Below are 27532 nucleotides of genomic sequence, written 5' to 3' on the forward strand. Positions count from 1 at the left end.
TATAATATCATTGGAGCATAATGTAGCAATGTTGTACAAGTTAATCTGGAAATTAATAGGGTATTAGCATCACAAGAGGCAAGTAAGTCTGGGAATTGAGTCTTTTACCGATAAAATTGAAGAAATAATTTCTTGGTCAACAGTGAAAGAAAATAAAACATTGAAATAATTATACAATTAGAGATGTACGAATTAATGGATAATTGCTTGCAAGAGTATTATCTTTTTCATTATTACATTTTATTGCAAGTGAATATTTAATTGTTCGGGATAAAGCAGAAGTCTAATTGTTGCACTTAAGAAGAACAAACAATACGATCGATTTATCAATTTCTGGATGTAAGAAAAAGGAGGCTCTTGCAACTTTCTCAGAGTAGCGATTAAACAACTCATCCATGATATCATGTCCAAACTGCTTGACGAGTACTCCTTCTAATGCAGATCTTACATATAAAGAACATGAAAGGTCGAATTTGTGTCAAAACACAAGAGCTTGTTTAGACAAACAAATAAAAATTATGGCTAGATTACTTTTACTCTTACTTAATCAAAGTGCGGAACGGGAGTAAATGTGCACAATGAATTGATAACTACTCTAGTGCATAAACATGAAAATAAAAACAATAAAAGTAAAGCACAAGAGTAAAGGAAAAGAGATGTAAACACAAGATAATACCAAGATATGTTATTGAAGAGGAAACTGAAGAACTTGGTGAAAAACCTCTCCGCGACCCTCCAAGTCAAAATCGATCCACTAGAGAATGAAGTTGGAGTACACGAATAATAAAAGACCCTTTAAGCCTAGTCTACCCCATGTACTTGGGCCCTCCAAACTCCTGCTACCAATAGACTTCTCGGAGTCATGTCTTCTCTAACTTTCCAGATCTTGCAATACGCTCGATTGCATCCGCCAAGCCTCACTAGCTTCTTTTGGCAAATCCTCAAAGCTTCTCAAGCTCCAAAACACTCTCTATATTCTGAATAGGTATAGGTTGTGTTTAGGTACAAATCTTCTCTCAAGGTATAACGACAGGAGAGGGAAGGAGAAAAGGCTACAATGATTTCTCACTAAGGATGAGTAGCTCTCTCTCTAAAAGATGGGTGTGTGTGTGTGTGTGTTATAGAAAACCTATCTAGAGTTTTTCTCTCTGAATGACCTCATTTACTTTTGTGGGTAATAAGGGTTTATATAGTATAAGTGAAGGGTAAGAAAGTCACACTTAAAAATCTTCCAAGCAGAGAATTTCGCGGGTATCTCGCGGATTAACCTTTCTCACGAGACACTCGTGAAACTAATAGTCTGGCATAACTTTTCAGCTCTTAGCATGTGTTTCTCACGTGGCTCTTTCGCGAATAGGCTTCTTGTGAGACACTCACGAAATCCACTTGTTCATCCAATACATGCTTGATTCTTCATCAACTTAATACTAAACTCAATACAATAAAATCCCACAAAATACAAGGTACAAAATTAAAGCAATTACAATACTTTTATCATGGAATAAAGTCAACATAAAACATAGTTGTAAATCACAACTTTACAGAACACATTGAGGGATTATGCAAGGTAAGATACTTTAACCGGTGATTCAATATTTCCATTCTCTCAAAGTTGAAATGTCTAGCTATTTCTTTCAATCAATGCCTTCAATTCCTTAGGGGTGGTGAAATAAGCAAGCATATTGAATGCATCCACTTTTGCTTCACTAAATAATCCCTACAATTAAAAACCATGATCTTTGCCACATGGAAATATTTCATGAACTAGTATTTCACTATCCACCCAGATTAGTCACTAAAAAATGGAAACTCAGTTACACCCATGTTCTATAATTGTAGTTATTCAGCTTTAAATTTGTGACATTTGCAATGCTACCTAATTATAAACAATAGAATTTTAAATAAACTCTCTAGTTTCGGATTAATTTGCAATATTCTTCATTATCCAAAAATCAGTGTATCAAATTAGGGGTAGATTATTGCCAAATTAAGATGTTAATTGTAGAATTTTGTGGTTTAGAGTGTACATTGCAAATGCATTTATAATTAGGAAATATAAGCATACACTATTTATTATTTTACATACTAATTTGGATGGGAGATTGGAAATTATAAATTAATTTGTAATTAAGCTGTCGATTATAAATTTTGAAGTCTCATATGAATGATTGTCATCAACCCTTTTTCTATTTCTTATTTCAAATTAGCTATACCCTTGGTTAGAATTTCTAACCGATTGTAATTAACCCTTTGCGAAGGGTTAATTACAATCATTTACAACTTTTTGCACCCTAAGTAATAGAATTTTAAACCAACTCTATATAGATATAACATTTTTCACAATAAAATCTCCAAACATTTTTCACAAGTTTTTCATTTATATATATATATATATAACAAGTCGTGCAATTGTTTACTTACCACTTTGGCCATGTCCATTAGGCAAGATCCTAGAAGGTCTAGCTCTTTACCAATAAATGTGTCAGAATTGCTCATCACATCAGGAATTCCAGGTATGAAAAATGGCAATAGACCTCCAACCGCAAGTTCTTGTGCTCTAGCAAATAGGAAGGACTCCATGTCCTCGGCAAATTGAGTTGCAAAGGCCTCCACCACTTCCTTTTGCGCATCTATGTAGAAATCCTCCCTTTATTCCAAGTAGGAGACCCTTCATCCATAACTTCCATTGGGACCTTTGACAGCCATTGTAGTGCAAAAGAGGAGTGAATAAAATGAAGAGATTCCTTGGAAACAAGCGGCCATGGAAGGAACCTGGTACCCCAGCTGCAATGAATTGCTTGCTGGGAGGAAGGACTTGAAGAGAGCGTAGAAATCATTGGAGACATGGTCATTGAAGAGCACTATAAATTCTGGGATTTCAGTATGCACTCCGTTTGATATGTATTGGAGTTTTGTTGCTTCTATTATGTTTTGCACTGAGATAAAGGTATTGGGTCCGGTAGAACACCCAACTCTGCCAGAGTAAAATCTATGTGATTGAATATTAGACAATGTGTATAGTTCTCTTTCTCTTTCTTCTCTGTGTCTTATATATATATAGAGAGAGAGAGAGAAGAGATAAATCTAATCTAACCAACTAACAATAATTCCGCAAGCTTGGAATTAGTTACATCTATTTACACTGTGATTAATGTGCTCTTAACAGAATATATCATTACAAAAAAAATATCTCAGCAGCTCGTCCTTTGAAAAGATGCTAACACCGAGTCAAGGCTAAACGATGTCGTAAGTTTGACTGAAAGAATTCTCTTAAAAACAAAACGTCACCGTTGTCTTAATGAGATACGGTGCCGTTTGCTGCTGAGACTTAAAATATGACCTTAGCTGAAACTAGCGTTAGGCCTGAAGTTCTATTCTTCTATCAGAAAGCACAACATCACGACCTGATTTAAGTCTAAATATTCAAAGTTTCATTTAAATATTTTCTATGTTCGCTAATCATCTAACACTTCTATTTGAGCTTCCACATTCTCGTTTTGGATTTATCTGCAAAACAGAAAAATATAAAAGTTATTTTCTTGTTAAGGAAATTAAAGATTGTGTGAAGTTTTAAAAAGAACAATATATTTATTTGTGCAATTGTACTTACTTCTTCAAAAAATTTTTTTCTTACTTCAGCCAGATTGTTTCTTTGGATACTTCATTTCCATTCTCAGTCTCTTTTTGTTGTTTCCTATAATCAAAGATGCAATATGTCATTATGATCACTATGATATTATAACTTCATCAATAAAGTATAAGTGAAACATTTTTACCTGTAATTTTCATTTCCTTCAATTTCAAAGACTCTAGTTACTAAAGTTTGTTTGAAACAAAGAAATTGTAATAACTTTCACTTGGAAGCATGGCGAGGTCACGTAAAGATGGGCAATTTGAAATATTTTAAAATATATGTCAATTTATCTTTATTTTCAAAAAAAAATTAGGTCTAAAAAATAAGAGTTGCCCCCCCCCCCCAAAAAATATTTGAATTAGTCCAATAATGCTCTTAAAAAAAAAATAATCGGTCTAATAGTTATAAAGATGAGAGAGAGAGAGAGAGAGAGAGAGAGAGAGAGAGAGAGAGAGAGAGAGAGAGCAAAAATGGTCATGTTTTTACCTTTAACATATGTATAAATCTAACTATTTAGGAGTTTGATAAAGTCTGTGGCATGTTTTACCCAGAAAAAAAAAGTTGTAACTGTGCTAGATCATTAGTGGTAAATAATGTTAGAATATGCATGCTAATCCACTTAAGTCTTTATAGTTTGTGAAGAAGAATTTGGAGCAAAAGTTCTTATATTTTTACAAAAAAGGAATGATATTCTTTTTGGTTTATTGACTAATCACTTTAAGGTTTTTCAATATATAACCCCTTGGTTGATGTATTGAAAGTGACCTTAAATGGCCAAATTGGATGGATGATGGATCGGGTAAAATGTGGAATGATTTTGTAAGTAAACAGGTGAGTTTTGCATATTCGAGACCCAATGGACAAATTTGAGTCTTTTGCATATAAAAGCCTTAATAATATCATAGTGTCCACAACTTGATATTAAAAAGTTGCTCTCTCGAATCTATTTGGAACATGATTAATAGTCACAAGTGGTGCATTAGGCCTTGTCTTATTTGAATGCTCACGAATAATCATGTGTTCCATTTAATTTAGCGTATCCACAGGTAGGTAAAAAAAGGGGTGGGTGAGTCAATAGTCAATTTCCGTTTACTATTCTCTGAAAAGTAGATAAAGCATATACTCAGCTCCCTTGTGAGTTCCAAAAAATTTAGCTTAAATAGTAAATATTTCCAAACTCAAATCATTCTAAAATGAAAGTGAAGAAAACAAGAAAGTATACAGTGTAACAACGGCAAAAGAGAAATAACAGAGAGTAAAATCTATGTGATTGAATATTAGCAATACTAACTGAATAATACGATGTGTATGGTTATCTATATATAGAGCAAGAGAAAAACTTAAATCTAATCTAACCAACTAACAATAATTCCGTAAAGCTTGGAATTAGTTACACTCTATTTACACGTGATTAATGTGCTCTTAACAGAAAATATCATTACAAAAAAATATCCCAGCAGCTAATCCTTTGAAAAAGATGCTAACACTAACTCTGAAGCTCCAAGGCTAAACGATGTCGTAGAGCTTGACTGAAAGAATTCTCTTTAAAACCAAAACGTCACCGTTGGTAATAATGAGATACGGTGCCGTTTTTCTGCAGAGTTAAAATATGACCTTTAGCTGAAACTAGTCGTTAGGCTCTGAAGCATCTATTCTTCTATCAGAAAGCACAACATCACGACCTGATTTGAAGTCTAAATATTCAAAGTTTCATTTAAATATTTTCTATGTTCGCTAATCATCTAACACTTCTATTTGAGCTTCCACATTCTCGTTTTAGATTTATCTGCAAAACAGAAAAAATACTAAAGTTATTTTCTTGTTAAGGAAATTAACGATTGTGTGAAGTTTTAAAAAGAACCAAATAGTATTTATTTGTGCAATTGTACTTACTTCTTCAAAAAATTTATTTTCTTTACTTCAGCAAAGATTGTTTCTTTGGATACTTCATTTCCATTCTTAGTCCCTCTTTTTGTTGTTTCCTATGATCAAAGATACAATATGTCATTATGTATCACTGATAATATTATAACTTCATCAATAAAGTATAAGCGAACCATTTTTACCTGTAATTGTTCATTTCCTTCAATTTCAAAGACTCTAGTTACCATAATGTTTTGTTTGCAAACAAAGAAATTGTATGCAATACTTTCACTTGGAAGATGTAGGTTTTCCAATAATGCATTTGATACTATTTGGAATAATATTGTCACCATCTTCATCCTATTATTAAAAAAAAAAAATTAGATTTCAAATAGTGTAACGTAATAGAATTAATTTAATTAAACAAATAACCTATTTCTACCATTTTTACATCTTCCTCCATATTGGAGAATTGCGTACCAAATACATTAATTAACTTCTCTGCTTCCTTGTCAAATACTAAAAAATTTGCATGTTCTGTTATATCACCAACTTGCATGTTAAGCCTGTATCTGAAATTATATTTTCAATTTACATCAGCATATATATATATATAGAATTACATACCTAATTTTTGGAAATTCACATGCTTTCATACATGTGTCACACCATAGTTCTAATTCATGTTTTTTCAATTTTTTAGGACACTTATCACAGGAGACATAAACCGTGTCACATTTACCAAAAGTGTGATATAAGATCGCCCACTAAAAAACAAAGCCATGGGACGATAGACTAACCACTCATCAATCAATACTAACCACTCAAGCCAAAAAGTATAAGGTGATAGATGAATATCACTGGACTATGCAACCATAAAGTGGGATTGCATAGATACTAACCACTCAAGCCAAAAAAGTTTAAGGAGATCGATGAATATCGCCGGACTAATGTTTGAAACCACCTTGAGATAAGACTAACCACTCAGCAATACAGTGGACAATCTTCCCATGGCTTGAGCATGCAGCTACGGTTTTCAGTGGTTTAAGTAGTAGTGGACAAGCAACCTTAGCCACCCCTTCAAAGAATCATTTCTGTAAGCCTCAAATGAGAAGAATGACATTTGAATAATAGCAAGTGGAATGCGTTATCATGCTACTGGTATGCTTGAAAAGCATTGTAACTCACTTGAAACAGAAGCCAACATATTAGACGTTGTCACTTTTCCCAATTAATTTTTCCTATTTTCCTTTGATTTTGTGATTTCTATAGAGAAATTTTATTATGTAATGTCTAGTTACAGGAGCTGTACTACTTTTGAGTAAACTTCCTTACAGAAGGAATAGGTCAACACCCCTTTAGCACTTTTTATTCCACCATTGAGTCAATTCCCAAGAGTTTTTAATATATTGACGGTTTGTTGAAGAACACATTGTTCACATACAGACATGAACTTTGTACTTCATCTTTGGTATCAGATTTTATTTTACAGTATGTTTATGTGTGTAATTGTGAATGATGGATCAAAAGTGGGTTCAAGTAAACAAAAGTGAGAACAAAGTATTCACCATTTACTTCAGCACATATCAACATATTAGTGAAATTGATAGTAAAATTGAGTGAGTCACTTATTTGAGGGCTAAGGCATATACAAAACTGGAGATGGGTGATCCGCTTCACCTGGGATGGGAAGGTGTTAGGGACCCAACTCCACCCCCACCCCCACACCCGACCTTAACTTTCATGTGTTTGGTTAATAACATGTGTTAGGTTGTGATGCTTAAGGTTTCTACATTGATTCTATGTGGTGAAGCTTAGGGTTTGTTGTTTATCCTTGCATTCCTCTTTTATCCTTATTTTTCTACTCTGTTTTACATCAAGCACATAATATGTTTAAATTGTTAAAAGAGAGTATCAACCATCAAATAAGAAACAAAAATACCTGATGTCTTTATAATTTCAAAATTACCTGAACTTAATAGATAGGAAATGGACAATGCTGAAAGCCCCCTTCCAACTAGAATGTGCACTAAAGACTTGAGTTTAGAAAATCCCCTGCAGAGAGACATAATTTTGCAGTGGTCATATGAATCCAATACTGGAGTGACATAGCAGAGCACAAAAAAAATTTATGGGACTCTTTCCTCGTGAAAATTTCAAATCAAGTTGTGACATAGTTGAGAACAAGGTAGCTAGAAATATTTCTTCGACACCTCCAAAAGAAAAATAGAAAGGAAAAACAGAAAAAAGAAGAGAAACATAAATACTCCTCCAGAAAGGACTCCACATCCCAGCAATCAAGATCACTATTTAGGAATCCTAATTATTTAAGAGACTGTAGTCTTTCCGAACCCCACTCCATTCTAGTGGAAATAAATTTTTTGCTGTCCTCAATTGCTAAAGAAATTAGATTGGATAGCAGACCACCTTCTGGAAAAGACTCAAGCTGTGGACATTTTATAATTTGCAAAAATTCAAGGAAATGTTTTATATTTTCAATTTCAAACATTCATTTGTATGTTTGTATTTTTTTTTTTTTTTCCCGATGAACAGCTAAAAAAGAATATAAGTAAAATCAAGATTGAAACTTAGCCGCTCTAGTAGAATCAATACCTGATTTGGGTTGGGGCATCCATTTTTATACAGCAGATGTGACCAATCTTTCGCCACTATATTCCCTTCTTCCTTGGCAATTTTTTTGTTAACTGCTCTTCTGGAATGTGTTTGACCAAGCCTTTTGTGGCACTTGCTACTAACAAATGGAAATAATCTTACAGAAGAACCCATAAAAACATGAGAATACCAACTTTGGACTAACAATCTTGGAAGAAATCCTTTTATTTTTCAAATTTTTATCGGATTAACAAAATTTTCAAATTTATTTATCCATAAACAACGTAAGAAAGAAGCATAAATAAAATCAAATGGAGGCTTAGAGGGTTGAGGGGAACAAGTACCTTATTGTCAAGTGGGATTTGATCTCATCTACACTTTTGGCTCATATAATGAGACTTCATCATTGATTTGTATGATAGAGATGTGAGCAATCTTGAAGAGAGGTAAGGAGTTGAAGGCCCTTCCTGTCTAGGGATCTCAGATTTTGAAATTCCTTTATAGGAAGAGTGCTAAGACTTGTGGGAGTCCTCCTCAGGAAAGCACTTCTCTTCCCTGCAATCATGACAAGACAATAATAATTGATTAAGAGAGTGCAGTCTTTGCAAACCCCATAGCTTCCTTTTGGCAATGAGTTTCTCAGACGCATCGATGGCAAGACAATTCATATTGGTTGGCAGACCTCCTTCTGGAAAAGACTCAACTTGTTAGCAGTATGTGATATCCAAAATTTGAAGAGATGGGAGGAGCATATCCATGTTTTCAGGAACTGACTTGAGATAAAGCCAATCATGGACTTTTAACAGTGAAAGGTTGGGGGCTGGCAATCCCCCACTGGGAGAATCTGCAAAATTAAGGCACTCCTTGATTTCCAAAGCTAGGATAACAAGTTCATGTCCATCCCAAACTGAAAGAGACTTGATGTTGCCACTCATGTTGATTTCGAGACTACAAAATTTTGGAAAGATATCCAAAACAAATGATGGCAGAGAATTAAATCTATCAGATATGACAAAAGACTCAAGGGAAGAGTGACATAGGCATGTAGGAAATTTTAATTCCCTACATTTAAAGATACCTTTGAAGATTTTTTAGTGTAGTCAGGGAGCCTCAACCTGAGCAATATTGAGCCAGCAGCTGGTTTTCCTAGTCTCTGCGCCTCTGGACCCCTGTCTTAGCATAGTTAAATTTTATGTTCTTGATGTTAAGAAGGGAGTTGGGTAGATCCTACTGGTGTGGACAAAAAGGACAAAAGGAGCAATGACATGCTGAGCCTTTTGAGCTGTCTGGAGTTAGGAAGTCAATCTGCACCCACAGAGAGGTAATAACCAAAAGTAGACATATCCTCTGGAGAGGCTTCATGTCAATTCCAAAATGTAAAAGAGAGGTAGTCTTAGCTAGCCAATCTGCACCCACAGGTAGTTTGTGGCATCAGATGATGTAACTTGAATTAAACTAAGGAACATAAGATATACAAAATATCCTTCTCTATGTGGTAATATATATCCCTTATGTTTTGATAAACAGAAAGCATTATTAAAAAAATGAAAACTAGAGATATATATCCTTTATGTAGGACAAAGCATTAAATTCTATAAGATTGAGCTACTAATCTAAACTCCACCTTAAAAATTAAAAAGCTCTCTTTCACTTTCTTAAATGCTTCAACTTTTCCTTGCAATAAATTTACTCTAAATGATGAATATCTACTTTCAAACGTTTAACGTTTTCAATTCCAATATCTTTCATATATGGTAAATTCTATTTAATTTCCCATTTAAAACAATAATGAATAAAAGGGTGGCAATTAGAATCACAATGAAACACTGACCTGCATTACTCAATCAAAACATTGTCTCCCAAAAATAGTCATTGGCACTTTCCATTTTAAATTTTTTTTATCAATTCTGCCCTACTTTCGGATAGTCATGGAGTATCCAAGAAACTAAGGTCGTCTACGTATTTCACAAGACAAATGTGAGAATTACTCTCTATACAATAAATTTGATTAAATTAATCTTTTTAGACTCCTTGGTTATATGTGTATTCAACAGTGATCTTGAGATTTCATTACTTGAATCTTGAAAAGCAAAAAAAAATCCTGAAAATGTTTAACATTTTCAACTCTAATTTCTTTCATATATGGTAAATTCTGTTTAATTTCTCATCACATTTAAAACAATAATGAATAAAAGGATGGCCATCAAAATCACATTGAAACACTGACGTGCATTGTTCAATCAAAACATCGCCACCCAGAAATAGTCATTGGCGCTTTCCATTCTCAATTTTCTTTTATCAGTTCAGCCTTACTTGCCATCAGCCACAGAGTTTTCAAGAAACTAAGGTCGTCTGCATATTTGACAAGGCAAATGTGAGAATTACTCTCAATACTATAAATTTGATTAAATGAATCTGTTTAGACTCTTTAGTCACATGTGTATTCAACACTGATCTCATCTAAGAGATTTCATGAATTGAATCTTGAAAAGCAAAAAAAATCTTGAAAATGTTTAACGTTTTCAATTCCGATTTCTTCATATATGGTAAATTTTGTTTGATTTCCCATTTAAAACAATAATGAATAAAAGGATGGCAATCAGAATCACAGTGAAACACTGACCTGCATTTCTCAATCTAAACATTGCCACCCACAAACAGTCATTGGCACTTTCCATTCTCAAATTTTTTATCAATTCTACCCTACTTCCAACAGCCAGAGTTTTCAAGAAACTCTGGTTGTCTGCATATTTCACAGGGCAAATGTGAGAACTACTCTCTATACAATAAATTTGATTAAATGAATCTGTTTAGCCTCCTTAGTCATGTGTATTCAACATTGATTTCATCTAAGAGATTTCATTACTTGAATCTTGAAAAGCAAAAAAAAATTCTAAAAATGTTTAACGTTTTCAATTCCATTTTCTTTCATATATGGTAAATTCTATTTAATTTCCCATTTAAAACAATAATGAATAAAAGGATGGCAATCAGAATCACAGTGAAACACTGACCTGCATTGCTCAATCAAAATATTGCCTCCCACAAATAGTTATTGGCGCTTTCTATTCTCAAAATTTTTAATCAATTCTGCCCTACTTTCCAACAGCCATGGAGTTTTCATGAAATTAAAGTCGTCTGCATAGTTCACAGGGCAAATGTGAGAATTACTCCCTATACTATAAATTTGATTAAATAAATTTGTTTGTCATCAAGACCCCCCTTTGGCCTTGTGATTTTTATTTTTTTTCGAGAAAAAAGGAAACTAATAATAATAAAATATAGGCCTCTGGATTTTTTTTTTTTTTTTTTTAAAAGAAAATTGCATTTTAAAATTAGGGAATATCTGCATCCTCAAATTGTGAGCCATTAGCCATGGGGGGTGGGTGTTTTTTAAAATTGGCACTTTTAAAGAAAATTGTTTTTTCGTGCTACAGATTTTCACAACAACAACACTTTTCACAGATTTTACCAAACCCCCAATTAAGATTTTAAAAATCATGCTTTCAAAACCAAATGGACACCAATCATCAAGCATTTGGGTAAAAGAAGAATCTTACCAAGTGGTGAAATTAACCTCACATACAGGGGATCTACATCAGACAAATAAACATCATTTAACAAATGTTCAAGCAATTTTTCTTATTTTCTAATTAAGCAAATCATTAAATCAAATGGGTACTTAACTGGTTCGCTAGAACAGGTAGAAATGCATGAATTTTGAGTTGCGCACTTTTCTATTTTCACTTTGAAAGCAATTGTTTAACAAAGAACAAGTAACCGAGCATGAATCCTGTCATACTTTTGGCAGCTTTTTTACAGAAATCGAGATACAAATGTTCTGCTTGATTCGCCATCGATGGACAACTTCATGAGCCCAACATTGTAAAAAAGCGAATCAGATGAAGAATTAACAAGCGTCAAAGAAATTGTTTATTATTACTAGTATTTTTTTTCAATCATATATAATTAATTGAAAATTTATAGAAAAAAAAAAATTAAATGTCAATAAATAAAATTGAAAAGAATGCAAGTAAAATCAAGAGCGGGTCAAGTAAAACAAATACCTGATTGGCTTTATTTGATGTGTTGCATATTGATATTTATGAAGGGGATGTGAGCAATGTTGCGCCACTCTTTTCCCTTTTTCCTTTGCAATCGTTTCGTCAACAAAGGACACGCAGTAATCCGTATGTGAGAGATGGAGACAGGCAGTCCCTCTTCTGGCATGTGCTTGAGCTTAGGGCATTGTGCGATCCACAAATGTTGAAGAGAGGTAAGGTGTTGAAACCCCTTGTTGTCCAACGTTCTCAAATTTCCAAATCCACCACCGATTAAAAGACGGGTAACAGTTGTGGGCAGTAAATACTCCTCCGGAAAGTACTCCACATCCCAGCAATCAGGATCAAAATTTAGGAATGATAATAATTGAAGAGACTGCAGTCTTTGCAAGCCCCAATCCATTCTATTGCAAATTAGTTTTTTGCAGTCGCTGATTCCTAAAGAAATTAGCTTGGATGGTAGACCACCTTCCGGAAAAGACTCAATATGTGGACAATTTCTGATATCCAAATTTTGAAGAGACGGGAGAAACGTGTGCATGTTTTCTGGGAGAGCATTGAGACGAGAGCAATTACTGACTTTTAATTCTGTGAGATTGGGGGCCGACAATCCTCCACTGGGAAAAGCTACAAAATTAGGGCAATCATCGATTTCCAACTCTAGAAGATCACTTAGGTGATGTCCCTGCGAAACTGAAAGGGACTCCATGTTGCTACACCCTTTGATTTCGAGATAACGAAGCTTCGGGAAGATGTCTAAAGGAAATGACTTTAGAGAATTACAGCTATTTTCTATCATCAATCGCCCAAGGGAAGAGTGGCAGGGGTACATCGGGAATTCTAATTCCTTACAATTACTGATACCAAGACGTTTTAGTGCAGTGGAACTGGATAGACCACCACGAGGAAGAGACTTGAGCACAGGAGAATGATTGATAAATAACGTATCAACACAGTGCCAGTGGTCCATCACTCCCTCTGGCAGAGACTCAAGGTTTTTTAATCCGATAACTGCGAGCCAGTGTAATGCGGGAGGCAATTCTTTCAACAGCGCATCATTACAATTCGTTAATTGTAATTTAAGAATTGGAGCAGTTGGGAGAGAATTCTCAAGCTGTTCACATTCATTAATCTCAAGTTCGGTTAAAGAAGGAAGGTGCTTGGGCAAGCTTCCACTTAGTTTTGGACATTCTTTAAGCTTAAGCTCTTGGAGAATTGGGAAAGCTCCTCCTTCATCTTCGCCTTCTCTGTGATAAGGAGACCATTTCTCCCACTTTGGCATTGCCTCAAATCTCAATCTTTTCAGTGATTGAAATGGCGTAATAGTATAAGAACCACTACCATAAAAGTCAGCATCCACGGTAACAACTTCATCAAACCCAAAAACGAAGAGGTCTTGAAGAGAGGGGAGTTGTCCAAGTGATGGCAAACTAGAGCAATTTCTACATGAGTTTAGATGAACTACTGTTATATGTGAAAATGAACCATCTCCAATCCAATTCGGAAAGCTTGTGCCATTGTAATTCTTGATAACAAGCATTGTTAAGCTAGTATGAGGCTGCAGATTGTTGAGTACGTCTTCACTTTGAGAAATAATGCCATTGGCAGCATCCCACTCCAATGTTAGCTCCTTAAGGTGCTCCTTATCCTTTAACTTTGCTTCCAAAGCATTAGTTGAGTATATCACATTCTGGAGATTCGATATCACGACAACTCCCCGAAGATTTGAAAGTTTTCCTAACTCTTCAATTCGGAATCCAATGTCCTTGCCGACAACAAATTTGGTCAAAGTCCGAAGACATTCTAATCGACTCATATGTATTGGCATATTTTTAATGCTAGTTCCACTAATATAAAGATGACGCAAATTAATGAGATTTCTCATATTTTTTGGCAACTTAACTAGAAGTTTGCATCCTGATAAATTCATCGTTTGTAAGTTGAGCAACATACATGTAGACTCAGGCAATCTCTCAATTTTAGTAAAAGAGACATCTAAATAGCGTAGATGTTTGAAATCTCCAATTGACTCTGGCAACTCTATATTACAATAATGTGAAAGAGAGAGCACACGTAAGAATCTTAGTTTCAATATTAGATCATGCGGTACCTTCTTTGTTAAGTAGAACCCCAGACCCTCCTCATCCTTGTCCTCATCTTCATTCATTTGTAACGAAATGAAGGTGCGTAAATTTTTAGCTTTGCACAAAGCCGTAAACTTCTCTAGGATGTCATATTCGGTTTTTAAGTAGGAAAAATGACGAGTTTTATCTATAATTTTGTTTGTGTTATCCCGTTCCGATCTGAAACAAAATTGGCCAGATACAAATTTAGCTAAATCGTGTACTAGGTCATGCATTAGAAAGCACAATTTGCTTCCATTTGATCGTTGTAAAAGTGACCTTGATACTAAATCAAGGAAGTACTTAGCACCTATAACTTCCATTTCTTCATTCTCGTTGTGTTGTTGCAGGAAACCCTCTCCCATCCACAATTGAACAAGTTCTTCCTTTTTGAATAGATAATTCTTTGGGGAGATCGAAAAATATGCAAAACATCGCTTTAAATATAAGGGTAGGTAATTGTAACTTATTCTTAAAGCTGGAAGAATATTTACCTCATCAATAGGCAGACTCCAAATTTCGCTTTTCAAAATTTTATTCCATTCCTCTACTTCTTCTAATTTATAGTGCAATAGACGACCGAGTGTTTTTGCAGCTAATGGTAGACCGTCACACTTCTTAACGATTTCTTCACCAATTTTTTTTAATTCTGGATATGCATTAGAGTTTCCATTTTCAAAGGCATGATTTGCAAATAATAGCCAACAATCTTCTTCTAATAATATATTAAGATGAAAAATTTGAATAGGGCTCATGATCGATGCAACACTTTCGTTGCGTGTTGTCACAATAATTCTACTTCCTGATGTTCCATATTTAAAGGGAATACTCAAGACCTCCCAATCATCACCTTTTTCATTCCATACATCATCAAGAATCAGTAAAAATTTATTTCCCATAAAATAATTCTTCAATTTAGTTTGGATAACATTGAAGTCAGCGGTAATATATGTTTCTGAACTAACAGCCTCAAGAATTTTTTTGGTTATCTTAGGAACGTCAAATTCTTCTGAAACACAAACCCATGCTTTAAGGCTGAAATGTTCTATGATTTTTTGGTTGTTGTAGATTTGCCGAGCAAGGGTTGTCTTTCCAACCCCACCCATGCCCACAATGGGAATCACACCAGCTGAGTGGTTGTTGCTTGCTACATCGTTTGAGAGCAGCAAGTTGACTATTGCCTTTTCGTCATCATCCCTACCGTAAATTATAGATTCTGGATCTACCAGAGAAGTTGTGGGCACTTTTTGGGAAGATCTCCCTTCAACACCTTCTCTCAGACCTATAGCAATTATTTGTGAAGCTAGATAATTCATCTTTTTTACGACTTCTTTTATCTTTGATTCTAGTTTTCCTCGAAACCGATCATATGAAGTAGAGATGTAGTTACGTACCGTTCTCGTAGAGGTACAAGAATCAGCTTCCACTTGGCACCGCAAAGCTTCAGTAGCGATCTCATCCAAAAGGTCCTCTGTGTGATAGACAGCATCCTTAAGCTCATCAAGCCACTCTTTGACAGTTGTGTCTGTGATTTCCCTTTCCTCTGCGTCATTGAGCACTTTGCTGAGGGCAAGACACGATGTCTTCAGCTCTGTTAGTAGTGTAGCAGGGACTTTTCTTCCCCGGATGAAGTTCACGACCTCCTGAGATGTCATCTTGTCAAATAACACTTTAAGGGTTGCAGACAGTAATGCTTTTCCTACTAGGGCCTCAGCCATGATTTTCTTTTTTGCAATGGAAATAAATTGACAAAGTGAGTAACTCCAGGAAACTAAAAGAGATTGGTTTTTGCTTGGGGTGTGAAAGCCTGTGCAGTTCTTAGTTCTTATACCACATTTAATTTATGCTTCAAAATCAAAAGCTTGCTTTAGGCCCCACGGTTGTTTTAATTGTATTTTCTTTTTCAAAAGTTTGCTTCTTTTTCCTTTTTCTAAAGTAAATTCTTTACCTGTGGCACGGTGAACCTTTAGCTTCAGGTGCCAACAAATTTAGGCCCCACGGTTGTTTTAATTGTATTTTCTTTTTCAAAGGTTTGCTTCTTTATCCTTTTTCTAAAGTAAATTCTTTACTTGTAGCACGGTTAACCTTAGCTTTGGGTAAAGAATTTACTTAAAGAAGTGGGGACTAAACTCTGTTAGGATTTACCATTGCACACCCTTGATGTGAGGGTCACTCTATAAGTATAAGTGTTTGTAGAATGTGAGAGATAAGAGCTAGGGTTTAAGTCTCTACGAGGAAACTTCACACATATATACACTTAGATTAGACTATAGTAGAAATTCTACCTTGTAAAAAAATAAAAAAATAAAAAAAAAAAAACTCTGTTAGGACTTTTTTTCATTTAACATGATTTTGCTAACAATTTTATTAGTTGACAAATTTTTAAAACTAAATTGTAAAGTAGCATCTCCTCAAATTCCAAGCTCTGGAATAGCTAACATGTTATTTTCAAGTCTCCAGGAGGGAGACTCACACACATATACACTTAGATTAGGTTAGAGTAAAAATTCTATTTTGTGTAAAAAAAAAATTCCGTTAGGATTTTTTTCTCATTTAACATGATTTTGCTAACAATTTTATTAGTTGACAGATTTTTAAAACTAAATTGTATAGTAGCATCTCAAGTCTTTATGACTCGAGTTCCAAGCTTTGGAACAACTAACATGTTATTTTCAGGTCTCCAGGAGGGATCTTCACATACATATACACTTAAATTAGGCTAAAGTAGAAATTCTATCTTGTATAATAAAAATAAAAAATAAAAAAACTCCGTTAGGATTTTTTTCTCATTTAACATGATTTTGCTAACAATTTTATTAGTTGACAAATTTTTAAAACTAAATTGTAAAGTAGCATCTCAAGTCTCTATGACTTGAGTTCCAAGTTCTAGAACAGCTAACATGTTATTTTCAATCCATGTGAAATTTTTTATTCACTCCTCTTTTGCACTAAATTGGCTGTCGAAGGTCCCCAAAGAAGTTATGGATGAAGGTTCTCCTGCATGGAATAAAGGGAGGATTTTCTACACAAATGCCCCAAAGGAAGTTGTGGACGCATATGCAACTCAATTTGCAAAGGACATGGAGTCATTCCTTTTTCCTGGAGCACAAGAGCTTGTCATTGGAGGGCTACTAGCAGTTATCACACTTCATACCTGCTGCCCCTGATGTCATGAGCAACTCAGACACATTTACTGGTACAGAATTGGTCCTTCTGGGATATTGCCTAATGGATATGGCCAAAGTGGTGAGTAAAAGAATTTTCAATTCTTCCTCCTTGACCCTTGTTGGGGAAATTCTGGATAAACTAGGTGTGACTCTCAATAAGTTGAAATAGAAATGAAAAAAAGAAAAGAAAAAAGAAAACAGGATTTATTACAACCATTCATCACAAACTTCAAAATTCTACAATCAACAACCTAAATTGAAATTAATTTGTAGTGTCTACCTTGCCATCCAAATTAATAGATTATTGTACACTTATCCACCCTAAATTATGAGGACATTTGCGATCGATACTCTAAAATACAAAATTCAACAAACCCACTCAAATTTGGTGATATAGTAATTTCAACCAAAAAAAAAAAAATCATACTTTTATGCCATACTTTTTATGAACCGATTCTGAAAAAATTAGCAAATTAAATAAATAAAATTTAATTGATATAAGTTTTTTATTTAAGGGTTCCCCTTCTAACATATTAACTTCTCAAACTTACAAATACATTTTGGATAGAATCACATGTCGAAAAATGATATGAAAATTGTTGTGTGTGACATTACTTAAAAAAAAAAATAATGAGTAAAGAAAGAGTCTACCACCTTAAATCAATCAATAACTATGTATCTTACAAATTTTATTTGACCTTCCTATCCAGTACTTTGATGCGACCAGTCCAGTCCAATATCGGTCCCTTTTGGTCAATTCATCCGCTTCAGTTTGTTTTGGTCTATTCCATCCATTTTGGTTAATTACAATCCACTTCAACTCATTTGGTCCATTCAATCCACATTAGTGATTCCTTGGAAAGAGATATTTGCGTAAAAAGATAAGCTAATTCATTAATTATTTTACATTCTCAGCGTAATGTTGGTAGGTTCTTGATAAAATAGTATTTATCTTATGTTATTAAAGTCTTGTATTTTATTTTATTTTATTTTTGTAATATAAGTAATAGATTTACTTATATTTGCTTCCTCTTTAGACCATTCAAAACATATAGAGGATGAAGCATTTGTAAGGAGCACTAGAAATAATTCTATCCCTAGTTGTGATGAATGGCAAAGAATGGTTCAGCAAGACCAGATTTAGTGGCAAACAAGAGTTGAATAGGAATGAGTACATTTTCAAAGTATTTTTACCTTCCAATAATTTTTTGTTGGAGCTTCCCTCCTTTTATTGAATATAAAGGTCAGAATTGAGCTTTAATCTATATATATATATATATATATATATATATATATATATATCTCTCTCTCTCTAAAAGCTAAAGCGTAACATTTATTGTTGCTACGCTCTTGTTAAGCCAAATTAGCAGCCACATCATTCACTAATTTCCAACGTTCTCTCTCTTCTTCTTCTTTTTCTAACTCTCTTTTTTTCTCTTATTAATTTCTCAACTTAATATTATACTTTCACCAACTTTTTCCCTCCCTTTTATCTTTTCATCTCCCCACTACTATCATCTTAATATCACTTTTCCTCAACCCCTTTATCTTCCTTCATTTTTTGGCTTTTCTTATTCCCCATTTTACTATAAATTTACACTTTTCAATTTCATTCCATACATAGTTTTCCCACACGCATAAGGTTATTTCTCTCTCTCAATTTTTTTTTTTTTTAAATTTTTGGGTGGATTTTTTTTATTATTTTTCTTGCATCTCTACGTTAAGTTGATATGTTTTTGTATTATTTGAAACTCTACTTTCGATTGATGTGATTAAGTTATGTTTTAAAGTCGTTATTTTTTTTCTTCTCTTTGATCTCATAGATATTATCTTATTCCATTATATATAAAGATAGTATATAAGAATATAATGCTATTTTATTACATAACATAACATGACTTGGTTAATTTGGTGTTTTTACAATATTTTTATTTTTACTTTTTTTTCTTCTCATATTATTTTACATAAATTTCTTATTATTCTCTCACATTCTCTCTTGAAACGTGGGTATTCTCTCTCTCTCTCTCTCTCTCTCTCTCTCTCTCTTTCCTGTCTCTCTCTCTCTCTCTCTCTCTCTCTCTCTCTCTCTCTCTCTCTCTTCATTTTTTTAATTCTTTCCTACAACTTTTCTTTATCTATAAGCACCCACAGTAGATGTGGGATATGTTCCAAATGCTAAATATTTGGCACATATCCCACACCAAACACCAAAAACTCACTTCATCAGATATGGCAAATCTCAAAAATTTTGCTACATGTGAACAGTACCGTTACAAATTTGTAATAGTACGGACGAAATGTGGTATAATTTTTATTGTTTTTTTATTCTGTTTTCTCTCTCCTCTCTCTTTAGTTTATTTTTATTGGGTTAGATATATTATTTTATTGTGTTGTTTATATTATTTTAATGTGTAATAAATATTATTTTAATGTATAAAATTGAATGATAAAACATCTGATAAATGAGATATTATAAAATGATGTGGTAAAATAATAAAGTAGGTCTTTGGTGTGGCAAAATGGCATTTTTTTTGCAACATCTAATGTGGATGCTCATTGTAATTTTTAAAACTTTATTTTGGGTTCATATGTTTTGGTGTTGTATTTTTTAGTTTCTTATTACAAGTTGCATATTTTTCTCTCTTATAGTTTTGGTTTGATTTTTATTTGAGTTAATACTTGATTATTTTGGAAGTAAAAATTTGAATTTATATCAAAACACAATCTTGTCTATGCTAATAACAGATTGGCATTCGGTCCACTTCATCAATTCGGTCTGATTCGGTCTACTTCAGTCCAATTCAATTAGGTCCATTCAGTCTACTTTGGTCAATTCAGTCCAATTCGATCAATTCGGTCCAGTTCGATCCATTCGGCCATTCGGTCTACTTTGGTCAATTTGGTCTTGTTCAGTCCATTGGTCTAATCTGGTCCATTCAGTCCACTTCGATCTATTCGATACAATTTGGTCCATATAGTCAACCTAGGTCTATTCGGTCCAATTTGGCCAATTCAGTCAGTTAGGTCTATTATGTCCAATTTGGTCCATATAATCCACTTAGGTCTATTCGGTCCAATTTGGTCCATTTCGTCCATTTAGATTCGGTCCCGTATGGTCCATTCGGTCTACCTAGGTCTATTCGGTCCAATTTGGCCAATTCGGTTCAGTTAGGTCTATTCCGTCCAATTTGGTCTAAATGGTCCACTTGGCCAATTCGGTCCAGTTCAGTCCTTTCGGTCTACTTTGCTGAATTCAGTCCTGTTCGGTCCAATCCGGTCCATTCTATCCACTTTGATCTATTTGGTCTAATTTGGTCCACCTAGGTCTATTCGGTCCAATTAGGCAAATTCGGTCCATTTTGGTCCATACGTTCCTCTTAGATTAACTCAGTCCAATTTGGTTTATACAGTCGACTTAGACCTATTTGGTCTATTCCGATCCATTCGGTCCACCTAGGTCTATTCGGTCCAATTTGGCCAATTCGGTCCATTTAGGTCTATTTGGTCCAATTTGGCCAATTCGATCCAGTTAGGTCTATTAGGTCCAATTTGGCCAATTTGGTCCATAGGGTCAATTTGATCCAATTACACACACATATATATTTGTTTATTTATTTTATTATTTTTTGCTTGAATGTATAATCAACCTCATACAATTCATTTAAAAGTAATGATATTAAAATAAATGAGTAATTGCCATGAATATTAGATTTGCATATTCATAGCTTTAATGTTTAGAAAAACTTTCACTTAAATTTAGTCAAACCGAAGTTGACTGAAATGCTATGTAAATGTGGCTCAACAAAAGTGTAGTAACAATAAATGCTATGTTTAAGATTTTATAAATACTACGAGTTTGAAATATATATATATATATATATATAAATTTGGATTTAGAATATGTATTTGCAACTTAAGCATGTCTTTTCTTGTATGCAAGTGTACAAAAATGGACCGAAGTGGACCGAAGTAAAACGAAGTGGTCTAAATGGACCGAAGTGAACACAAATGGACCAAATGGAACAAAGTGGACCGAATGGACAAAATATGACCGAATGGGAACAAGGAGGACCGAATAAGAACAAATAGGACCATAGTGAACCAAATAGGACCAATGTCAACTAAGTAGGACCAAGTGGACAAATTGGACCAAATAGGACCAATGTGGATCGAATAGAACCAAAGTGGGCAAAATGGACCAACGTGGACCGAATAAGACTGATGTGGACCAAATAATACTTTGAATATTTGTCATTTTTATTGCATTTTTAGGGCTTATATTTCTAATTTCTAATGTTTATTTTGTTTGTATTTTTTAATTCAAAACTAAAGAGTTTGTGTCACACCATAGTTTTTAATTCACATTTTTTTTTTCAAATTTTTAGGACACTCATCACAGGAGACATAAACCGTGTCACATTCTACTAGAAGTGTGATATAAGATCGCCCACTAAAAAACAAAGCAAAGCCATGGGGCGATAGACTAACCACTCATCAATCAATACTAACCACTCAAGCCAAAAAAGTAGAAGGTGATCAATGACTATCACTGGACCATTGTTACAGGATCTGTACTACTTTTGAGTAAACTTCCTAACAGAAGGAATAGTTCAACACACCTTTAGCACTTTTTATTCCACCATTGATTCAATTCCCAAGAGTTTTTAATATATTGACAGTTTTTTTTGAAGAACACATTGTTCATATACAGACATGAAATTTGTACTTCTTTTTTGGTATCAGATTTTATTTCACAGTATGTTTATGTGCGTAATTGTGAATGATGGATCAAAAGTGGGTTCAAGTACACAAAAGTGAGCACAAAGTATTCACCATTTATTTCAGCATATATCAACATATTAGTGAAATTGATGGTAAAATTGAGTGGGTCACTTATTTGAGGGCTAAGGCATATACAAAACTGGAGATGGGTGATTTGCTTCACCTGGGGATGGGAAGGTGTTAGGCACCCAACCCCACCCCCGATCTTAACTTTCATGTGTTTGGTTAATAACTTATGTTAGGTTGTGATGCTTAAGGTTTCTACATTGATTCTATGTTGTAAAGCCTAGAGTTTGTTGTTTATCCTTGCATTCCTCTTTTATCCTTATTATTCTACAGCGTTTTACATCAAGCACATATTATGTTTAAATTGTTAAAAGAAAGTATCAATCATCAAATAAGAAACTAAAATACCTAATGTCTTTATAATTTCAAAATTACCTGAACTAAATATATAGGAAATAGACAATGCTGAAAGCCCCCTTCCAACTAGAATGTGCACAAAAGACGTTAGTTTAGAGAATCCCCTGCAGAGAGAAACATAATTCTGCGGTGATCATTTGAATCCAATACTAGAGTGACATAGTAGAGCAAAAAAAAAAAAAAAAAGGGACTCTTTCCTCGTGAAAATTTCAAATCAAGTTGTGACATAGTCAAGAACAAGGTAGCTAGATATGTTTTATCGACACCTCCAAAATAAAAATAGAAAGGAAAAACAGCAAAAAGAAGAGAAACAGAAATACTCCTCCAAAAAGGACTCCACATCCTAGCAATCATGATCACTAACTAGGAATCCTAATTATTTAAGAGACTGCAGTCTTTGCGAACCCCACTCCATTCTAGTGGAAATAAGTTTTTTGCTGTCCTCAATTGCTAAATAAATTAGATTGGATAGCAGACCACCTTCTGGAAAAGACTCAAGCTGTTACATTTTATGATTTGCAAAAATTTAAGGGAATGTTTTATATTTCAATTTCAAACAATCAGTTGTATGTTTGTATTTTTTTTCCCTGATGTACAGCTAAAAAGATATATAAGTAAAATCAAGATTGAATCCTAGCTGCTCAAGTAGAATCGAAACCTAGCTGGGGCATCCATTTTTATGCAGTAGATGTGACCAATCTTTCGCCACTATTTTCCCTTCTTCCTTGGCAATTGTTTTGTTAACTACTCTACTGGAATGTGTTTAACCAAGCCTTTTGTGGCACTAGCTATTGACAAATGGAAATAATCTTACAAAAGAACCCATAAAAACTTGAGAACACCAGCTTTGGACTAACAATCTTAGAAGAAATCCTTTTATTTTTTCCATTTTTTATCAAGATTAACAAATTTTTCAAATTTATTTATCCATAAACAAAGTAAGAAAGAAGCATAAACAAAATCAAATGGAGGCTTAAAGGGTTGAATGGAACAAGTACCTTATTGTCAAGTGGGATTTGATCTCATCTACACTTTTGGCTCAAATAATGAGACTTCATCATTTATTTGTATGATAGAGATGTGAGCAATCTTGCGTCTATCTTTTCTTTTTCTTTTTTTTGGAATTGTTTTATCAAGGCTAGACAATGATGAAACTGTAGCTTAGAATGGAGACAAGAAATCACATCTTCAAGCATCTACTTTAGTCTGGGGCAGTCTGAGATAGACAATAGTTGAAGAGAGGTAAGGCGTTGAAGGCCCTTCTTGTCTAAGGATCTCAGATTTTGAAATTCCTTTATAGGAAGAGTGCTAAGACTTGTGGAAGTCCTCCTGACAAGACAATAATAATTGATTAAGAGAGTGCAGTCTTTGCAAACCCCACTGCTTCATTTTGGCAATGAGTTTCTCAGAAGCATCAATGGCAAGACAATTCGTATTGGTTGGCAGACCTTCTGGAAAAGACTCAACTTGTTGATAGTTTGCGATATCCAAAATTTGAAGAGATGGGGGGAGCGTATCAATGTTTCTAGGAAGTGACTTGAGACGAAGGCAATCATGAACTTTTAACAGTGTAAGGTCGGGGGCTGGGAATCCCCCAGTATGAGAATCTGAAAAATTAAGTCATTCCTTGATTTCCAAAGCTAGGATAACAAGTTCATGTCCCTCCCAAACTAAAAGAGACTTGATGGTGCCACACATGTTGATTTTGAGACTACAAAACTTTGGAAGATATCCAAACCAAATGATGAAATAGAATTATATCTATCGGATATGACAAAAGACTCAAGGGAAGAGTGACATGGGCATGAAGGAAATATTAATTCCCTACATTTAAAGATACCTTTGAAGATTGTTTAGTGCAGTCAATGAGCCTCAACCTAAGCAATATAGGGCTAGCAGCTGGATTTCCCTCTCTCTGTGCCTCTGGACCCTAGTCTTAGCATAGTTAAAGTTAATGTTCTTGATGGTAAGAAGGGAGATGCGCAGATCCTACTAGTGTGGACAAAAAGGACAAAAGGAGCAGTGACATGCTGAGCCTTTGGAGCTGTCTGGAGTTAGGAAGACAATATGCACCCACAGAGAGGTAATAACCAAAAGCATACCTATCCTCTGGAGAGGCTTAATGCTAATTCCAAAATGTAAAGAGAGGTAGTCTTAGCCAGCCAATCTGCACCCACAGGTAGTTTGTAGCATCAGATGATGTAACTTGAATTAAACTAGGGAACATATATAAGATATACAAAATATCCTTCTCTATGTGGTAATATATATCCTTTATGTTTTGATAAACAGAAAGCATAATGAAAAAATGAAAACTAGAGATATATATACATTATGTAGGACCAAAGAAATAAAATTCTAAAAGATTAAGCTACTAATCTAAACCCCACCATAAAAATTAAAAATCTCCCTTTCACTTTCTTAAATGCTTCAACTTTTCCTTGTTATGAATTTACTCCAAATGATGAATATCTACTTTCAAACGTCATAAAAATCAACAAAAAGGAATTATGTTTATTCAGGACTGAAGAATTCTTATTTTTAGCAACAAAGGATGTGTTTCAAATTCTGTGTTTTGAAAATTTGTAGGATCCGTACAGCATGGATTTTTATTGTTTGCGATTATAGAATATTTAATCAGGCAAGAAAATCATTCAATACATTAACTATTTATAGACCGTACATAATCACATGTGATTAGTTAAGCCAGTATATATTATTTCCATGGGCTACCAAAAAATGGAGAATCATTCAACATCATGGGACATCCCCAGTTGGACTGTAATGAACCCAAAAGCCAGTGAAATAGAATGCTTAGTAAAGAAAATATAGTGGCACAACAAATCATTTGAAAATATAAGTATGCAACCAGGAACATATTCAAAATTTTCTGTAATGAATGAAATTTTTTTGGTATAGGCGAAGTCTTTTTATGTTTTAGGTCAAAGCCAACGTTTACAGTGAGGTGGGGTAGGGGGAAATACATATAGACTCCTTAGTCACAAGTGTATTCTACACTGATCTCATCTAAGAGATTTCATTACTTGAATCTTGAAGAGCAAAAAAACAATCCTGAAAACGTTTAGCATTTTCAATTCCAATTTCTTTCATATATGGTAAATTCTGTTTAATTTCACATTTTAAAAAATAATGAATAAAAGTATGGCAATCAGAATCATAGTGAAATGCCAATAGACCTCCAACCACAAGCTCTTGAGCTCTGGCAAATAGGAAGGAGTCGATGTCCTTGGCAAATTGAGTTGCATAGGCCTCCACAACTTCCTTTTGCGCATTTGTGTAGAAAATCCTCCCTTTATTCCAAGCGGGAGACCCTTCATCCATAACTTCTATTGGAGCCTTAGACAGCCACTGTAGTGCAAAAGAAGAGTGAATAAAATGAAGAGATTCCTTGCGAAACAAGCGGCCATGGAAAGAACCTGGTACTCCAGCTGCAATGTATTGCTTGTTGGGAGGAAAAGACTTGAAGAGAGTGTTGAAATCATTGCAGACATGGTCATTGAAGAACACTAGAAATTCTGGGATTTCAGTATGTACTCCTTTTGATATGTATTGGAGTTTTACGGCTTCTATAATGTTTTGCACTGAGATAAAAGTATTGGGTCCGGTAGAACAACCCAAGTCTGCCACACATACTGAGTTTAGAGAAGCTGAAAGGGTCTTAATGTCAAAGTGATCGGCTATTGCCTTGTTGATCTTTTCTTTGGCAGCTTCAGCAGCCTCTCTCTACAACACAAGTGGTGATTATAATTTTTTTTAATAATCCTCGTAATTAGGAGCATGAAAATAATCTAACAATAGTGTTTGGAATGCAATTTTCTTGGAAACAAAATTAAATAATTTTGGATGGTCAGCTTCAAATCCCTATTTTCTTGGATACTAATTATGATAAATTCCACTATTACTTGGCTATCTATGGTAGAATCCAAAGATTCCAAACAAAAAAAAATTTGTAAGGTAGAATCCAAAGATTGATCCAAACAAGAAAATAGTTCAAAATATAGGCTTGAATATTAAAGGAGACCTGATAGATGGGAGTTTTGAGCATAGCTATAAGGGCCCTTTCCTCCATTCATTGCATATGATTCAGGCGATGCATATGTCTTCTTGTCCTCCATCTCTCTGTGTGAAAAAATGACTGATTATTTTATTTTATTTTTTTTGATGAGAAATGACTGATTATTGATTTTTTGGTTTGACCAGGGTCGGATCCATGGTCCGACCAATATTATTATAATTAATATAATTAAAATATATAAATAAATTTTATGTGAAATTTTATAACTTATAATAAGATAAGAACTCGGATTGTGGTGTGGACTATGGTGGAGAAGGTTGCTGCACTGCCTGGAATTCCATTAGGAATTCTTTTGGCATGTTTGTGAGCTGATTTGGACTGCAACAAGGTTGGTTAGTTTTGACTTGATTCGGTGTGTCATATTTTCCAAACCATGATAGAGAAAAAGTGATTTTCTCGTCCATGAAAGCTACGCCCTGACCCTTACCATCTCGGATTACAACTCCTGCACCCACAGAATATTGTTCTTGGAAATTAAAATAGCATCGTCATAGTTCACCTTTAGAATAGGCCATGGAGGTGGTTTTCTGATGGAACGGTGTGGAGGCTGATTGGACTGATCCAGTTCATTACCCTTCATTGTTGTTGTTTTGTTGTTGAGATTTTTTTCCTTTTCTGGTATATTAACCATATTAAACACTTGTCGTTGGGATTGCTAGGAGCTAGGAAGAAAATTTGGTGAGCTGTCATGCGTGGTTAATGCTGCTCCAATATCACTTATTTTTGCTACCAATGTATCACGCTTTACTTCCACAATCGAAATAAGAGGT

The 27532-nt window shown here is 34.3% G+C and overlaps 4 protein-coding genes across 18 annotated transcripts in view; all 4 read right to left on the bottom strand.

The window, feature by feature from the left end:
* The window catches only part of LOC112011347 (putative disease resistance protein At3g14460), a 79084-nt gene that overhangs the window by 31711 nt on the left and 19841 nt on the right, over positions 1 to 27532 (bottom strand). The gene's annotated exons all lie outside the window — the stretch shown is intronic.
* Positions 1622 to 9045, bottom strand: LOC112019089 (loganic acid O-methyltransferase-like). The gene is made up of 5 exons (XM_065775704.1): positions 8885 to 9045; positions 3635 to 3694; positions 2780 to 2974; positions 2422 to 2647; positions 1622 to 1717 (listed from the first exon to the last, which is right to left on the bottom strand). The coding sequence occupies exons 1-5, from the start codon at positions 9043 to 9045 to the stop codon at positions 1622 to 1624; spliced, it is 738 nt and encodes a 245-aa protein (XP_065631776.1).
* Positions 4975 to 16117, bottom strand: LOC112022684 (putative disease resistance protein At3g14460). The gene is made up of 12 exons (XM_065775752.1): positions 12178 to 16117; positions 11798 to 11977; positions 11671 to 11703; positions 11125 to 11248; positions 10338 to 10462; positions 9189 to 9516; positions 8455 to 9058; positions 8111 to 8249; positions 7467 to 7552; positions 5701 to 5857; positions 5528 to 5616; positions 4975 to 5420 (listed from the first exon to the last, which is right to left on the bottom strand). The coding sequence occupies exon 1, from the start codon at positions 16010 to 16012 to the stop codon at positions 12188 to 12190; it is 3825 nt and encodes a 1274-aa protein (XP_065631824.1). The 5' UTR covers positions 16013 to 16117; the 3' UTR covers positions 4975 to 5420; positions 5528 to 5616; positions 5701 to 5857; positions 7467 to 7552; positions 8111 to 8249; positions 8455 to 9058; positions 9189 to 9516; positions 10338 to 10462; positions 11125 to 11248; positions 11671 to 11703; positions 11798 to 11977; positions 12178 to 12187.
* On the bottom strand, positions 15860 to 26825 carry LOC112001110 (loganic acid O-methyltransferase). Of its 2 annotated transcripts, XM_065775757.1 has the most exons (6): positions 26709 to 26825; positions 25864 to 26410; positions 24115 to 24833; positions 23665 to 23995; positions 22685 to 22770; positions 15860 to 15937 (listed from the first exon to the last, which is right to left on the bottom strand). In XM_065775757.1, exons 1-3 carry the CDS (start codon positions 26754 to 26756, stop codon positions 24769 to 24771), a joined length of 660 nt encoding a protein of 219 aa, XP_065631829.1. In that variant the 5' UTR covers positions 26757 to 26825; the 3' UTR covers positions 15860 to 15937; positions 22685 to 22770; positions 23665 to 23995; positions 24115 to 24768. The 2 variants fall into 2 exon arrangements, with proteins under 2 accessions (XP_065631829.1, XP_065631828.1); XM_065775756.1 differs by lacking the exons at positions 15860 to 15937; positions 22685 to 22770; positions 23665 to 23995; positions 24115 to 24833 and having other exon boundaries at positions 25603 to 26410.

The sequence above is a fragment of the Quercus suber genome, unplaced genomic scaffold (genome assembly GCF_002906115.3).
Source record: "Quercus suber isolate HL8 unplaced genomic scaffold, Cork oak 2.0 scaffold_118, whole genome shotgun sequence".
NCBI lineage: Eukaryota > Viridiplantae > Streptophyta > Magnoliopsida > Fagales > Fagaceae > Quercus > Quercus suber.